Here is an 18,309-nt window from a genome sequence, read left to right as displayed (position 1 = left end):
CTTGCTGTGAGGTCCAGGGAGAGACTGAATGAGCCGTGATGAGTGATGACTGGTTGCAGGCAGACACTGTCACACAGGCTGGGGGCGCATCTGACTGTAACCAATCACAGACGCCAGGCCGGCCGGTGGGCAGGAAAAGCAGTGCATATTGATGAGCAATGATGATCGGAGGCCGCAGGAGCAGTTTACAGCTGTGATGAAGCCTAGTTAAATATGAAGCGCTCGCTTCATTCTTATTTTCTTTTTTATTCTTTATTTTTTTTTAGTAATTTCTTGAGTGCCAGATCCAGATCAAACACCCCGATTCCCGGGCCCGGGCAACTTTGAAATTGCACAGATCCGGACTTTAACAGTCCGGTAAGCCCATCACTAGTCACGACCTTCTTTGCACTTTTGCAGAACCCTCCCATCCCTCATCAGAGCTGGAATTCCTGACTCTGTGTGCTCCTCACCATTATTTGTCTATTCCTTGTCTAAGGTGAGGACTAAGGTAAGTATAAGAATTTTCTTTATTTTTTAGATATTATGTTTGTTGCTCCCCAGGGCAGCCGAGCTGCTCAGATCCGGGCAGTCCATAGCTCGAGCGGTCCCGGACTCGGGGGCACTGTTGAACAGTTTTATATGAAAAAGAAAATGAAAGTTCGACTACACCACTAGCGTTTTTTGACCAGGAATAGTAGGGCCGCTGCTGCGGGTTCCCACTGGGGATGATGCATGGGGGCAGCGTGGATGGTGGAGCCCTCCATGAGCGGGGCTTTTCCCCAAGGGTAGATGAAGGGTTAACGTGGAGGCGCAGCGCAATGAAGCAGTCCAAGCAAGGAGAGCAGTTTGATTATCTTTACTTACTGGCTTCATGCCCTGGGAACGTGCTGGATCCCAGGTGCGCCCATGTCCTGATGGCTGTGCCAACCAACCTGGTGCCACTCTCCACCTTTGCACTCTGGTGTATTTGTCGGTCCTCCCTGGGGTGGAGCACTTGGAGGTCCTCCTGGTGTCTGGATCCTGCCGCAGGCAGCTTGGACTGTTTAAGGAAATATGACCCGGTGCCCTCTTTGCTGCTGATGCCTCGGTCGTTAGTGTTGGCAGATGAGTCCTGGAAACCCACCCGCCTAGCAGAGTTAACAGATGGCTTGAAGTCCTGGTCTGTTCTGGGATCTGCACCCCGTGCGTGCAAAGTACTGTGAGCCCTGGATGTCCACCCCACAGGATCCCTCTGTCCTTGGAGCTTACTCTCTCGCTCTGCAGCTACTTTCTCCTCTGAGTGGCTGATCTTTCTACTCAGGTCTTTGCGGATTCTTTGCTACTTTCAATGTGTCCCAAGAGTCTGTGGTCTGTCTTGACACCTTTCCTTTAACTCCTCTCCTCAAATCAAAACTTTCCTCTTTCACTTTCTTTCTCCGACTGCTCACTACCCACACTCCCCAGGTCCCTTTCTCCTCCCCAGGTCCGGTCTCTTCCTCCCAGTTGGCTGCCTGTTATCTCACAGTGCCCAGCCCTGTCATCTGGCTAGGTGAGGCTCCCAGCCGGGTACAGCAAGTGTAAGTGTCCTGGTGTGCTAGTGTGTGTAGTGACTGGCACAGTCATGTAGGACCCGAGCTGTTACCTTGTTTTTGTGACACCTGGTTACCGCAGGGGTGTCACATTTATAATGCTTTACGGGTCTGTGACACTAAACTGATGAAGAGTAACTAATCTGTGAATTGAGTGTCCAAGGGGGAAATTTGCACAAACAGTCAACATTGAATTTATCCTGATGTGAACATCTCTACAATATACTTAGAAAGATACAGAGATACATTATTAGAGAGAAATCTGCGCTTTCTACAGTTAGGGGTACTTTGAACGCTGCGACATCGCTAGCCGATTGTAGCGATGCCGAGCGCGATAGTACCCGCCCCCGTCGCAGATGCGAGCTCTTGTGATAGCTGCTGTAGTGAACATTATTGCTACGGCAGCTTCACATGCACTTACCGTAGGGAAGGGAAGGGAAGCAATAAAAGAAAAACAGAAAGCCTTAAAAGAATTAAAGAGGGTAGGTAGTGATGAGGCATTATATAATTATAGAAAATTAAATAAAATATGTAAAAAGCAAATTAAGTTAGCTAAGTTTGAGACAGAGACACTCATTGCGAGAGAAAGTAAAAATAATCCTAAAATATTCTTTAACTACATAAACAGTAAAAAACTGAAAAGCGATAGTGTTGGCCCCCTTAAAAATAGTCTTGGTGAAATGGTGGAGGGGGATGAGGGTAAAGCCAACCTGCTGAATGACTTTTTTTCTACGGTTTTTATACAAGAAAATGCCATGGCAGATGATATGACCAGTGATACCATAAATTCACCCTTGAATATTACCTGCTTAACCCAGCAGGAAGTACGCCGCCGCCTCGAAATCACTAAGGTTGACAAATCTCCGGGCCCGGATGGCTACACCCCAGAGTACTACAGGAATTGAGTTCTGTGATAGATAGACCATTATTTTTAATCTTCTCAGATTCCTTAATAACAGGGTCGGTACCGCAGGACTGGCGCATAGCAAATGTGGTGCCAATATTCAAAAAGGGGACAAAAACTGAGCCGGGAAATTATAGGCCGGTAAGTTTAACCTCTACGGTTGGTAAAATCCTTGAGGGTTTCTTGAGAGATGCTATACTGGAGTATCTCAAGAAAAATAACCTTATGACAGAGTATCAACATGGGTTTATGAGGGATCGATCCTGTCAAACTAATTTGATCAGCTTCTATGAAGAGGTACGTTCAAGCCTGGACCAGGGAAATGCAGTGGATGTTGTGTATATGGACTTTTCAAAAGCTTTTGATACGGTGCCACACAAAAGGTTGGTACATAAAATGAGAATAATGGGGATAGGGGAAAATATGTGTAACTGGGTTAAAAACTGGCTAAGTGATAGGAAACAAAGGGTGGTTATTAATGGTACGTACTCGGACTGGGTCTCAGTTCATAGTGGGGTACCGCAGGGGTCAGTATTGGGCCCGCTTCTTTTCAACATATTTATAAATGACCTTGTTGGGGGCATGCGGAGTAGAATTTCAATATTTGCAGATGATACTAAACTCTGCAGGGTAATCAATACAGAGGAGGATAATTTTATATTACAGGGAGATTTATGTAAATTGGAGGATTGGGCTGAGAAGTGGCAATTGAAGTTTAATGTAGATAAATGTAAGGTCATGCACTTGGGTAGAGGAAATAACATTTATGATTATGTACTTAATTGTAGAACACTGGGTAAAACAGACACAGAAAAAGACTTGGGTGTATGGGTGGATGGTAAACTTCACTTTAGTGGACAGTGTCAGGCAACTGCTGCCAGGGCTAATAAAATAATGGGATGTATTAAAAGAGGTAGAAGTGTTCATGAAAAAAATATAGTTCTACCTCTGTACAAGTCACTAGTGCGACCGAACTTAGAATACTGTGTACAATTCTGGTCACCGATATATAAGAAGGACATAGCTGAACTGGAGAGGGTGCAGAGAAGAGCCACCAAGATTATTAGAGGAATGGGTGGGCTGCAATACCAAGACAGGTTATTAAACTTGGGGTTATTTAGTTTGGAAAAACGAAGGCTTAGGGGGGATCTAATCACAATGTATAAATATATGAGGGGACAGTACAGAGACCTTTCCAAAGATCTTTTTACACCTAGGCCTGTGACTGGAACACGGGGGCATCCACTACGTCTTGAGGAAAGAAGATTTAATCATAATCACAGACGAGGATTCTTTACTGTACGAGCAGTGACTATGGAACTCTCTGCCGCATGATGTTGTAATGAGTGATTCACTACTAACATTTAAGCAGAGCCTGGACGCCTTTCTTGAAAAATTTAATATTACCAGTTATGTATATTAGATTTTATGACAGGGTATTGATCCAGGGAACTAGTCTGATTGCCGGATGTGGAGTCAGGAAGGAAATTTTTTCCCCATTGGAACTTGTTTGCCACATTGGGGGTTTTTTGCCTTCCTCTGGATCAACATGTTAGGCTACGGGTTGAACTAGATGGACTTAGAGTCTCCCTTCAACCTTAAAAACTATGATACTATGATACCTTCCCTGCGACGTCGCTCTGGCCGGCGATCCGCCTCCTTCCTAAGGGGGCAGGTCATGCGGCGTCACAGCGACGTCACACGGCAGGCGGCCAATAGAAGCGGAGGGGCGGAGATGAGCGGGACGTAACATCCCGCCCACCTCCTTCCTTCCTCATTTCAGGCGCGACGCAGGTAAGGAGATGTTCCTCGTTCCTGTGGCTTCATACACAGTGATGTGTGCTGCCGCAGGAACGAGGAACAACATCGTAACATCGGTCCTTCCGAAATTATGGAAATGACTGACGCTACACAGATCACCGATTTTCAACGCTTTTGCGATCGTTTATCGGTGCTTCTAGGCTTTACATGTTGTGACGTTGTTACTGGTGCCGGATGTGCGTCACTTTCGATTTGACCCCGACGAAATCGCAGTAGCGATGTCGCAACGTGCAAAGTACCCCTTAGTCTTCTTTGGCATCTGACCAGACCGGCTAACCTTCACCTCCTAAGCGTATTACAGAGCCTTGGATCTTGTTGCCGGATCACCAATTCTATGAAATAACAGTTCAGCTGTAATGCAGACGTCTGAAGCACAAGTAATAACACCCCTGGGCATTCTCATTGTGTTGAACATTGTGAAGTGCAGGTGCATTATAAAATCTGGAATTCTTTTGTAGGAATATAAAAGGCAGGTGCATAAGTGTTTGTTTTCTTTCTTCATCATTTATACGAGCCCTCTGGAGAGCGCCGGGCTTGTCATGGGCTCAGATTGGAAATGTTCTCCCCGTAATTAGTTTTCTATTAGAAGCCAAGGCATATTGTACAATTATACAGAATACACAGCGTGCAAATGACAGCGGAACTCTCTGATGTCTATTCCTCTTTATAGACAGCCTCAAAGACTAAATCAAACTCCACTCAGCCTATAAAATAACCGCTTTTACATTTTTACTTTGCTCATTATGTCATATAGAAAATGTATACCTTGTTTGGTGTTTAGTAGTAGCAGGCGCAGCCATATGCAAGGATTGGAAGATGAACCTGGAGAAACATTGAAAGTGCTTCATAGTATTTCAGAGACAACAGATATTTATTATTTACATAGTGTAGCAGGATTACATGTTGATGGCCAGTTCTAAGAGTGGAATCTCAATATGACCATTTTAAGGTCTAATAACACATAACATTTATGATCACTAAGATAAGTAGCAAGTGACAGCTGTTTTGTGACATTGCTGTTGATAATTAGGAAGTGACAGCTATGCGGATTTTTTGTTAATAGACCATTTTAAAGTCTAATAACACATACAATTTATGATCACTAAGATAAGTAGCAAGTGACAGTTATGTTTTCTGACATTGCTGTTGATTATTAGGAAGTGACAGCTATGCGGATTTTGTGTTAATAGACCATTTTAAAGTCTAATAACACATACAATTTATGATCAGTAAGATAAGTAGCAAGTGACAGCTATGTTTTGTGACATTGCTATTGATTATTAGGAAGTGACAGCTATGCGGATTTTGTGTTAATAGACCATTTTAAAGTCTAATAACACATACAATTTATGATTACTAAGATAAGTAGCAAGTGACAGCTATGTTTTGTGACATTGCTGTTGATAATTAGTAAGTGACAGCTATGCAGATTGTGTTATTAAACCATTTTAGGTCTGATAACACATACCATTTATGATCAGTAAGATAAGTAGCAAGTGACAGCTATCTTTCATAACATTGCTGTTGATAATTTTTAAGTGATAGCTATGCGGATATTTTGTTAATAGACCATTTTAAGGTCTAATAACACATAGCTGTCGCTTCCTACTTATCTTAGTGGTCATAAATGTTATGTTTTGTGACATTGCTGTTGATAATTTTTAACTGACAGCTATGCTGACTTTGTGTTTTTTTTACCATTTTAAGGTCTATTAACACATAAAATTTATGATTACTAAGATAAGTATCAAGTGACAGTTATGTTTTTGACATTGCTGTTGATAATTAGTAAGTGACAGCTATGCGGATGTTGTATTAATAGACCATTTTAAAGTCTAATAACACATAACATTTATTATCAGTAAGATAAGTAGCACGTGACAGCTATGCATTGTGACATTGCTGTTGATAATTAGTAAGTGACAGCTATGCGGATTTTCTATAAAGTGATTGTCATCTGCACATGAGTACTCACTAATAGTAGGGCACTATCTACTCTATTTGAGTAAATACTGGACATGAACACATTTTTTTACATTCAAATTTGCAAACTTAGACAAAATATGTCCAAAAATTAATTTTGCATTGAATCAATTTGTTGCAAACCAAAAATAGATCAAAGTCTCCAAATGCCCAGAGAAGACTTGTATACTCTGAGGTCTACGAGACTGTATTCAGTAGCTTTCAAGCTTTTTAACACAACCACAAAATTCGTAATGTTAAAGTGAATGACCTTCAAAAAGAGTCTAAAAATTATCCCTTTTTTTGATTAGGCACATCATTCCATACACAGTGTGTCCACCCATACCCTGTCCATCGCCATTAACTTGAGAACGGCGGCAGCTAGAGGCAGAGAAATGGTGTCTAGGTATAGTAAAGTAGCCATACGCTACGCAATGAAACCACCTCTAGCGCCACCTGGTGGAAAACAACGGAGTTAGCATTTTTATCGTGAAAACGGAACGAGATAGAGACAAAAAGTGCATTACAAAGTTGTAGGGCATCATCAATTCAATACGAATCGACACCTTGCATACAGAAATGCTATGATATGAAACCCATGACCCCCCAAAACGTTGAATGCTGGTCACGCATATGGCGCTCTTTTAACTTTTATGGTCAAAGTGTCCTCCGTCAGCTGCAATGCACATCTGGACTCTGCACAGCATACTGTATCTTGCTGCACGTTGTGCAATATGGTAGGTGACACGTTTACACAAGCATCTGTGATACGTGGTCGTAGGTCCTGCAATGTTGGTGGAGGGGTCGCATACACCTGCTGTTTGATGTGACCTCACAGAAAGAAGTCCACTGGGGTCAGGTCAGGTGAGCGGAGGCCACTCCACGCAGCCACCATACCCAATGACTTGTAGGAAGGTCTCCATGAGGTATCGCTTCACGTCCGCAGCCTTGTGAGTTTTACACGTTCTAATCATAGCCTTTCTGTATGCAAGGTGTCGATTCGTATTGAATTGATGATGCCCTACAACTTTGTAATTCACTTTTTTTCTCTATCTCGTTCCGTTTTCGAGATAAAAATGCTAACTCCGTTGTTTTCCACCAGGTGGCGCTATAGGTGGTTTCATTGCATATCGCATGGATACTTTACTATACCTAGACACCACTTCTATGCCTATAGCTGCTACCGTTCTCAAGTTAATGGTGGTGGACAGGATATGGATGGACACACTGTATACTTATAAGTGCAATAGAATAACTGAATTTTCTGGTGCATGGGACTTACTAAGAATTCCCGTGCCTGTGATCCACACCAAACCTGATTGCCATATGGTTATCCTTTCCAAAATAATGATGTAGTGATGAAAAATAAGTTTACAGCAAACTTTTATATTCTCAGTCCTTGTCAGCCGTCCAATATGCGTGAGTGTTCATCAAGGTGTTGGATCCAGATGTGCCCAAACTTAGAGGTGTCAGTTGCACCTCGCCTTCTTATCGTGGTGCATTGTTACAGTTCCAAATATTTGATGGAGATCAACTATAAAATGCACTACACCAGCTTTTTATACCCAGGCAAGTAGGTGTCTCATGCTATGCAGGGGTCGGCTGGGAAAAATCACTCCATTTAATGCCCATAAATTCATATTTTTACCAAAAACAATGAGTTTGGAAAAAGGCATAAATTTAAAAATAAAAAATAACCAAAAAATTAGCTTGTGTGTCGTGGGCATGCATCTACCAGGAAAATTCACACCTGCAAAAAATTAGGATACCGGGAAGCAAAAAAATAATCAAGAAGCCATGAATTGTTTAGGAAAAATAAAAATTGGGCTTTTGTGTACAATACTGCACAAAGTCAGAAACATTCAGAGGGACAACTGGGGAAAATCAGACCAGTCAATGTACAAAAAAATCATAGTTTTCTCAAAAAATGAAGATGATAATAAATAAAATAGTAATCATGGAAGCCATAAAATGTAATGGCAAAAAATGTTAGTATTGTTTGACCAGTCCTGCACATGAGCTCATTGGGGTAATGCACATTAGTCAATGACTAAAACATTTTCATTATTACCAAAAAGGAAAAATATGGCAATTATTAAGCAATCAAAGAAGCAATTACTTTTTTAAAGGGCATCAATCACCAGAATTTTCCCATATAACCTAAATCCAGTGCTATACTGGCACTATCAGGCTGATTCTATACATACAATGCTATACTGGCACTATCAGGCTGATTCTATACATACAGTGCTATACTGGCACTATCAGGCTGAGTCTATACATACAGTGCTATACTGGCACTATCAGGCTGATTCTATACATACAGTGCTATACTGGCACTATCAGGCTGAGTCTATACATACAGTGCTATACTGGCACTATCAGGCTGATTCTATACATACAGTGCTATACTGGCACTATCAGGCTGAGTCTATACATACAGTGCTATACTGGCACTATCAGGCTGAGTCTATACATACAGTGCTATACTGGCACTATCAGGCTGATTCTATACATACAGTGCTATACTGGCACTATCAGGCTGAGTCTATATATACAGTGCTATACTGGCACTATCAGGCTGATTCTATACATTCAGTGCTATACTGGCACTATCAGGCTGATTCTATACATACAGTGCTATACTGGCACTATCAGGCTGAGTCTATACATACAGTGCTATACTGACACTATCAGGCTGAGTCTATACATACAGTGCTATACTGACACTATCAGGCTGAGTCTATACATACAGTGCTATACTGGCACTATCAGGCTGATTCTATACATACAGTGCTATACTGGCACTATCAGGCTGATTCTATACATACAGTGCTATACTGGCACTATCAGGCTGAGTCTATACATACAGTGCTATACTGACACTATCAGGCTGATTCTATACATACAGTGCTATACTGGCACTATCAGGCTGAGTCTATACATACAGTGCTATACTGGCACTATCAGGCTGAGTCTATACATACAGTGCTATACTGACACTATCAGGCTGAGTCTATACATACAGTGCTATACTGGCACTATCAGGCTGATTCTATACATACAGTGCTATACTGGCACTATCAGGCTGATTCTATACATACAGTGCTATACTGGCACTATCAGGCTGAGTCTATACATACAGTGCTATACTGACACTATCAGGCTGATTCTATACATACAGTGCTATACTGGCACTATCAGGCTGAGTCTATACATACAGTGCTATACTGGCACTATCAGGCTGATTCTATACATACAGTGCTATACTGGCACTATCAGGCTGATTCTATACATACAGTGCTATACTGGCACTATCAGGCTGATTCTATACATACAGTGCTATACTGGCACTATCAGGCTGAGTCTATACATACAGTGCTATACTGACACTATCAGGCTGATTCTATACATACAGTGCTATACTGGCACAATCAGGCTGAGTCTATACATACCTTTAGTGGACAGCTCGAAAGTATAGGATTTTGAAACACAAGGAAGTAAAGTTTGTAAAATCAGCAGGTGTTTGATTGGCAGCAGCTGCCGATCAGCTGATAGCTGGGGTGGGTATTCATAGTGATTCCTGCCCCCCTGCTTGTCCTCCTCCCAGTTATTTATGATAAGTTTATTATTTTATTGTTTTACTAAGTGACTAGAAGGACCTGTGCTGATGTCATACCCATGTGACCAGAAGGGGTGGGATCAGGCAATAGAAAAATAATGTTGCTTCCGGATATCAGCTATGTTGGCTGAGGCCTCGCCCCTTCTGGTCACATGGGTATGACATCAGCCCAGGTCCTTCTAGTCACTTAGTAAAATGATTCTATAATAAGATTAGTGTAAATAACAGGTGGAGGATGGACAGGCAGAGGGGCGGGAATCACTATGAATACCCACTCCAGCTATTAGCAGCTGCAGCTGCTGCCAGTCAAATAGCTACTCATTTTACAAACTTTACTTGCTTGTGTTTCAAAACGTATACATCCGATCTCACAACTAAAGGTATGTATAGAATCAGCCTGATAGTGCCAGTATAGCACTGTATGTATAGAATCAGCCTGATAGTGCCAGTATAGCGCTTCATGTATAGAATCAGTCTGAAAGTGCCAGTATAGCACTGTATGTATAGAATCAGTCTGATAGTGCCAGTATAGCACTGTATGTATAGAATCAGCCTGATAGTGCCAGTATAGCACTGTATGTATAGAATCAGCCTGATAGTGCCAGTATAGCACTGTATGTATAGAATCAGCCTGATAGTGCCAGTATAGCACTGTATGTATAGAATCAGCCTGATAGTGCCAGTATAGCACTGTATGTATAGACTCAGCCTGATAGTGCCAGTATAGCACTGTATGTATAGAATCAGCCTGATAGTGCCAGTATAGCACTGTATGTATAGAATGAGCCTGATAGTGCCAGTATAGCACTGTATGTATAGAATCAGCCTGATAGTGCCAGTATAGTTTAGTAATGGAGAAGCATCTTTCTGACATACCCATTATCAACTTGGCAAGTATAGAGTTAATACAAATACAAATCCAGGTTACAAAAAAAAGTTTATTTTAACAAGACTGCTATTCTTAGGTTGGGAGGTGCCAAATAATAATGGGCTCTCCCAGCCTAACAATACTAGCCCCTAGCTGTCTGCTTTACCTTGACTGGTTATCAAAAATAAAGCAATGTTGTGTTTTTAAATTATTTATTTAAATATTTTTTTTAAAAAAATAGTGTGGGATCCCCTCAATTTTTGATAACCAGCCAAAGTAAAGCTGACAGCTAAGGGTTGTAGCCCGCAGTTGTCTGCTTTACCTGTGATAAAGAAGGGTTAATAGTGTGATGACATGGACTCTCATGGGTTAAAGTTTCTTAAAATTCAGCCAGACAAAATGATAGATTGTTTATAGACGGGGGATAAGTCCCTCATTGTTTTTACAAGACTCTTGTTGACTCATTAAATTGGTTTGGCCACTAAGAGCCAGACATATTGTTTCTCCAGACTCTTCCAGTAATCATTGTAATGTAGTTGTGTATTGATAATGTAATTAACTTAGTAGTCATTATCTAGTCTGTGCATTCCAGACTACATGTATACCTTCAGTCTTTCTGTAGACATCATTTGGATGAACATTGTCCATGCAGCTTGAGATTCATCCAATGGGAGAGGCGATCTTGTCCAACCAATCGATGAGGACGCAGTGTGCCCAGAGGGAGGGCTGTGGCTATAAGAGAGGACTTCTTTAAGCCATCAGGTTGATGAAGGTTGATGGATGCTGATGGATCCAGTCTAAGCTCTAAGGAGCTGACTAGAGGATCAGGATACCTTATGGCTTCAATCTAGGGACGCTGGTTCCGGTTGGATACCAAATCCACAGTCTAGGGATTTCGACTCCGGCTGCCAGGATTGTATCATCATACCAGGACTATCTAAGGAGGACACTCAGGTTGGGACAGTTTAGTCACCTGTTACAGACTTTGCAAACCTCAGACAGCTTCCTAAATCTGGCATTATTCCTTTCTCGGTGAGTGCCCGCCAAAAGCGGGGTGCTGCTGGATTGGAGTAAGCGGCCCTGGAAGCTCTGAGGCATGGACATTCTAAATCCCTGGTGAGCCAGCGGAAGGGTGAGACTCTGTTGCCTGTTACATTTGTGTTTTGCTGGTTATGTGTTATGTGCCGTTAATTGTTTGGGGATCCAATAAAGTCTAATTATTGTGGTTCCCTCACCCTGTGTTGTCTGAGTAGTGTTATGCCCACGGTTAAGGAGGCCGGCGTTCAGTTGGGATGAGCCCTGAGCCACGCTGTCTTTCTAAAGGCGGCGGGTTTTAGCGGGCGAGAGCACCCACTGAGCCCCGTGTCTCCACAAATAGTTTCTAGATTTCTAGATTTTAAATACTTTATTATTACATTAGTACATTTTGTTTAGGTACATAGTAGCCGCAGTCTAGTCTGAGCCTGAAATTTCAAGGTCTTATTTTTGTTTGAAATATTTTCTTAACTCTTATGGAAGACTACATCTCTATTTCTGAGACTTAAAGGTGATATGACGCAGCAGGAGGTGTTAACTGGTAAATTTCCACTAGAAGCCTTTGTGCAATATTACATTCGTCTGTAAATGGTATAAATTATCCGTGCCCTGGTAAATAAATAGAAGCTGATCATGCTCACAAGTGTGCATGTCCTTTCTCCAAGCGCTTGATATCTAAGAGGTTTCACTGGTGATCCCATAATCTGACCTTTGCGTCAGGGTAGAACATCTACAACACCGGCTTTGGTTATCAAAAATGGGCAGAACCCCACATCCCTTTTTATTTATTTATTCCCTATCCTTATTTGTTAGCAGGGCAATTGTCCGCATTTTGCTTTCTTTTTCACCCTCCTAGCCCTTACTATGATTATTTCCCAGCACAGACATTCTGGTCTCCATTGACTTATATGGGATTCGGGGTCTAGGGTCATGTTTGGGTATCAATCTGAAAAAAATGGAAAGAAGTAAATGGCACTTCCTCCATGCAGATATTAGTGGGCGTTGAAGTGCACTTCAGGCTCCAAGGCCATACGTTACAATAAGTAAACAAGGCACTTCTAAAAATGACTACAACGTGTATTTTTATTAAGTGTGCAAAAAGGAACGTTTTCGGTCCTACATGGAGCTTCCTCAGTAGCACATTAGTGGAGTTAAAGTTAGCGTGGGATGAACAGCGCGGTATCTACTGCTGCATGGGGGGCGCCAATATGGCGGTGGATACCGCGCTGTTCATCCCACGCTGACTTTCACTCCACTAATGTGCTACTAAGGAAGGTCCATGTAGGAACGAAAATGTTCTTCTTTTTTGCACATTGAATAAAAATACACGTTGCAGTCATTTTTGGGAGTGCCTTGTTTACTTATTGTATTCAGTCTGAAAGAAAAGGCCAGTTGAACTTCGACGGGTGGACTCATTTCTATATACATTACAATGTAGGAAATCTTATATGTTCGGCTTAGTTGTATATTAGAGTATCAAAATCACATCCTTTTGTAACCTCAGTGTAAAAAATTGGTCTGATTTTATTTGCTTACCTACTCTAAAGCGGGCGTTACACGCTACGATATATCAAACGATATGTTGTCGGGGTCACGTTGTAAGTGACGCACATCCAGAATCGTTTGACATATCGTAGCGTGTGACAGCTACGAGCGACTGTGAACGAGCAAAAATACTCACCTTATCGTTGCTCGTTGACACGTTGCTCATTTTCAAAATATTGAGCGTCCTTCTGCGTGCCGGTTGTTCAATGTTCCCGAGACAGCACACATCGCTCCATGTGACACCCCGGGAACGATGAACACTGCTTAACTGCGTCCCGCCGGCAATGCTGAAGGAATGAGGTGGGCGGGATGTTTACGTCCTGCTCATCTCCGCCCTTCCGATTCTATTGGGCGGCCGCTGTGTGACGTCGCTGTGACGCCGAACGTCCTTCCCCCTTCAGGAAGTGGATGTTCGCCGCCCACAGCGAGGTCGTTTGGAAGGTAAGTACGTGTGACGGGTGTTCCGACTTTGTGCGACACGGGCAACAAATTGCCCATGCTGCACAAACGATGGGGGCGGGTACGATCGCATATGCGATCGCACGATTAATTGCAGAGTGTAAAGTAGGCTTTACTTATTTTTTAAACTGCCGCAGAGAGCACTTGCAGAATTTCAGTCTTTAGTTTTCCAACATTGCCCCAGTCAATAACTATAGAACTGGGGCATAGAATGTAATAAAGATTGCAGATTTTCCGTGCTCTCTAATTCATCTATCTCTTATGCAACTTATGCATCTATGTCTTGGCAACCACATACTGTATACGGTATGTATATGTGGTTGCAAGGAGAAAAATTACCAAATAAAAGCTATAATCAAGGACTAAGCCAGAGAGAGAGAGAGAGAGAGAGGGGATTACCGGGTGTTGGGTGTCACATAAGCCACATTTTTGTAGACAAAGTCATTTGATACAGACAATAAATCTTAATTATTGATATCTCGGATATTTTTTTTCCATGGAGCATTACCATAAACATCCTAAGCGGTTTGAATCTTTTATAAGGAGAAACATTTTCTGCTTCCACACAGAGATGGGAAATGGAAGGCAATGATAGAAAAGACCGGCTAAATCACACATGGACCCTTGAAACAAGTCATCTATATATCCTATACAATGTGGAAGCACACTAGGCATTAATTCCCCTTTTCAGAAAACATCTGCCTCCATTGTATAAAACTAACTGTAGCAAGAAAAGCAAATATTTCCAATAAAAAGACCGAATCTTCAAAGGAATTGTAAAGGGATACAGCTCAGTGAGAAGACAATTACTGCCCAATGTTTGCCAATAATGCCTCCGCTTCCGTTCTTGTCAATTGCAGGTAGCATTATCATTGACCTTGCTTGTGTGTTTACATCACCGCTTGTCAATTGCCTCTTTGTTTGTTCATATCTAGAATCTGATGTAGCCGACTTTGATGGCAGAAGCTCCCTCCTATACAGGTTCAATCAGAAACTGATGACCACATTTAAAGATGTTATTTCCCTGAAGTTCAAGAGCCTGCAGAGCGAAGGTGTATTATTTCACGGAGAAGGACAGCGTGGCGATTATATAACTCTGGAGCTACAGAAAGGAAAATTGTCTCTTTACATTAACCTAGGTATAAACTGTTTAAATTAATTCTTGAAAATTGCTTTTGATGGTTTTTTTTTTTCAGGTTTACCCATAACGTAAGCCATAATTTGTCCTCTAGAGTGCCCTTTATAGATGAAGAATTTACTGCGGCTACTCGGGTAGTAAATAATGTTTTCAAGAAGGTGTTGACTGACACACTGGAGAACAAGTGAACCCTCCTACATAAGCAATATTTGCCACTTAGTTGACTATGTACAGACAGAGAAAGCATCTCATTCAGTTACCATGGTTTTCCAAAATTAAGACTTTGTCTTATACTTTTTTTGCCCCCAAAAAAGCGTTAGGGCTTATTTTTGGAGTAGGTCTTATTCTTGGAGAAACATGGTTGGGGATAAGTTCACCCCCCCAAAAAAAAAGCAGACACCCCCCTACCCAGGAGATTCATACTTTCCAGGGCCCAAACATTTGAGTGGCTCCCAGGTCCTCCTGCGATCTCTGGCAGGTCCTCTTAACAGGTATGCTGCCCGCCGTCCTCCCCTGCTTCTGACTGACACTCACACATCAGATCACACACACACTCATACACACACACAATCACCGATCAGATCGCAGACACACTCACTAGTCACTCACTATATCTGGCGGTACAGAATGCCTCTGGACGCAGGGAAGGATGGGAGGAAGTTACGCATCACAGGTCCTGTAAGCATTCCATCCACAGCCGCAGGTCCTTGCATTCCACCGCACTGCGTCTCAGAATTCTGCCAGCCAGAAGATATTGGTATTGCTGGATGTGGTGAGTGTGTGTGATCTGATGGGTGATTGTGTGAGATCTGATGTGTGCGGGTGTGAGATCTGATTTGTGTGGGTGTGTGATCTGATGTGTGTGGGTGTGAGATCTGATGTGTGTGGGTGTGTGATCTGATGTGTGTGGGTGTGAGATCTGATGTGTGTGATCTGATGTGTGTGGGTGTGAGATCTGATGTGTGTGGGTGTGTGATCTGATGTGTGTGTGAGATCTGATGTGTGTGATCTGATGTGTGCGGGTGTATGATCTGATGTGTGGGGGTGTATGATCTGATGTGTGCGGGTGTATGATCTGATGTGTGTGGGTGTGAGATCTGATGTGTGTGTGTGTGATTTGATGTGTGTGGGTGTGAGATCTGATGTGTGTGTGATCTGTGTGTGGGTGTGTGATCTGATGTGTGTGTGAGATCTGATGTGTGTGGGTGTGTGATCTTATGTGTGTGGGTGTGTGATCTGATGTGTGTGGGTGTGAGATCTGATGTGTGGGTGGAATTTGATGTGTGTGGGTGTGGGATCTGATGTGTGTGTGGGATCTGATGTGTGTGGGTGTGTGATCTGATGTATGTGGGTGTGAGATCTGATGTGTGTGTGAGATCTGAGGTGTGTGTGAGATCTGATGTGTGTGTGAGATCTGAGGTGTGTGTGAGATCTGATGTGTGTGTGAGATCTGATGTGTGTGTGAGATCTGATGTGTGTGGGTGTGTGATCTGAAGTGTGCGGGTGTCTGATCTGATGTGTGCGGGTGTCTGATCTGATGTGTGCGGGTGTGTGATCTGATGTGTGCGGGTGTGTGATCTGATGTGTGTGTGTGATTTGATGTGTGTGGGTGTGAGATCTGATGTGTGTGTGTGGGTGATTTGATGTGTGTGGGTGTGTGATCTGATGTGTGTGTGAGATCTGAGATCTGATGTGTGTGGGTGTGTGATCTGATGTGTGTGGGTGTGAGATCTGATGTGTGGGTGGAATTTGATGTGTGTGGGTGTGGGATCTGATGTGTGTGTGGGATCTGATGTGTGTGGGTGTGTGATCTGATGTATGTGGGTGTGAGATCTGATGTGTGTGTGAGATCTGATGTGTGTGTGAGATTTGATGTGTGTGTGAGATCTGATGTGTGTGTGATCTGATGTGTGTGGGTGTGTGATCTGAAGTGTGCGGGTGTCTGATCTGATGTGTGCGGGTGTGTGATCTGATGTGTGCGGGTGTGTGATCTGATGTGTGTGTGTGATTTGATGTGTGTGGGTGTGAGATCTGGTGTGGGTGTGCTGATCTGGTGTGGGTGTGATCTGATGTGTGTGTGGGATCTGATGTGTGTGTGATCTGATGTGCGTAGGGGTGTGATCACTGCAGGGCCTCCCGCTCGGCATCTGGTGAGTGTGATTACGGGGTGTCCGCTGTCTATAATGAAGTGTCCTGCAGAATTTGTAACCTTTTGAGCTGCACGGACACTTCATTATTGAACCATGACTAGAGTTTATTTTCGGGGTAGGGCTTATATTTAAGCCTTGCTCCGAAAATGCTGAAAATCCCTGCTAGGGCTTATTTTTGGGGAAGGTCTTATTTTTGGAAAAACATGGTAGTAAACTGCCCACTGTATTACTACATAGAATTATAGGTAAATTTCAATATTTTCATGTATCTGAACAGTGGGCACCCAGAACCATATTATTAGTGGGCCATTACCACCCTTGTCTGACACTATATTTAGGTTTTTAGGGTTAGCAATCTGTCACTGCGAAAATTCTCATTTAAAAAAACCCTAAATGAATCCTATTAATTGTACTAAATGTTATCTAGGAATAATTCCACTCAGGTATTTATACTTCATAACTCAAAAACAAAAAAAAACTGTAGGTGTTGTGTTATTTACGCAGACATTTCCTCTCTGTACTAGGAGTCCCTCAGTTACAGGATTATGGATACATTGATGAAAGTAGGTGAAGGAAACCAATCAATTGATTCATGCTGCCCAAACCACAGGAAGCATGGATCAGACACTTGCATTATTGCAGCCAGGTTTGTTTTTCTCTTTGTTTTCAGAGGAAACGTTGTTTGAAGAGCCGTCCAGAGACCTGTATCGCTCTAGTTCATTGACCGGTTTCTCCCATGTGAGTACATCGTGAGACACTTATCAATCAACCAGAGCAAGAAGAAGCTGTCCAAGGGCACCACCGGACTAGTTTCATCTCTCCTTATAGTTGCCGGCTGGCTTTTCAAACTCTTCAAGCATACTTGGCTGCAATTGTGCATCCAGGCCCTGATTCATGCTGCCCGTGCTGTGGACAGCATGAATAGACTGACAGCATCAAGAGCATACTGATTAACCCAATGAAAAAACACAAGTACCTAAATTTAGATAATAGGTGCAAAAAAATCTGTAAAATCCAAAACTCACAACACTTGAAGCATCAAAAATGCAACATGAGAATGTATCCGTAAAACTATGTAAAATCTAAGTCCAGTTGGTTAGCCATTAGAGTTGAGCGAGTAGCTAACTATTTGTACTCGCTATACTCATAACGAGTACTGTCTACTCATGTATTCATTCCGAATAGTGTGTGCAATGCAAGTCACTGGGGAAAAACTCGCAATGGAATGAGTAACTCGAATGCCGCACTATTCATG

At 42.5% G+C, this 18,309-nt stretch overlaps 1 protein-coding gene across 2 annotated transcripts in view; it reads left to right on the top strand.

The window, feature by feature from the left end:
- LOC142257877 (contactin-associated protein-like 5) overlaps positions 1 to 18,309 on the top strand; it is a 512,033-nt gene that overhangs the window by 253,991 nt on the left and 239,733 nt on the right. For both annotated transcript variants that reach the window (XR_012727671.1, XM_075330145.1), the window contains exon 5: positions 14,702 to 14,905. Coding sequence is in view for 1 of the 2 variants with exons in the window: in XM_075330145.1 (XP_075186260.1) it covers positions 14,702 to 14,905 (204 nt within the window). In the remaining variant the exon portion in view is untranslated. The remainder of the gene's footprint in view (positions 1 to 14,701; positions 14,906 to 18,309) is intronic.

The sequence above is a fragment of the Anomaloglossus baeobatrachus genome, chromosome 12 (genome assembly GCF_048569485.1).
Source record: "Anomaloglossus baeobatrachus isolate aAnoBae1 chromosome 12, aAnoBae1.hap1, whole genome shotgun sequence".
Lineage (NCBI taxonomy): Eukaryota > Metazoa > Chordata > Amphibia > Anura > Aromobatidae > Anomaloglossus > Anomaloglossus baeobatrachus.
The sequence above is the reverse complement of the archived record's forward strand: the minus strand, read 5'-3'. Positions and strand labels throughout refer to the sequence as shown.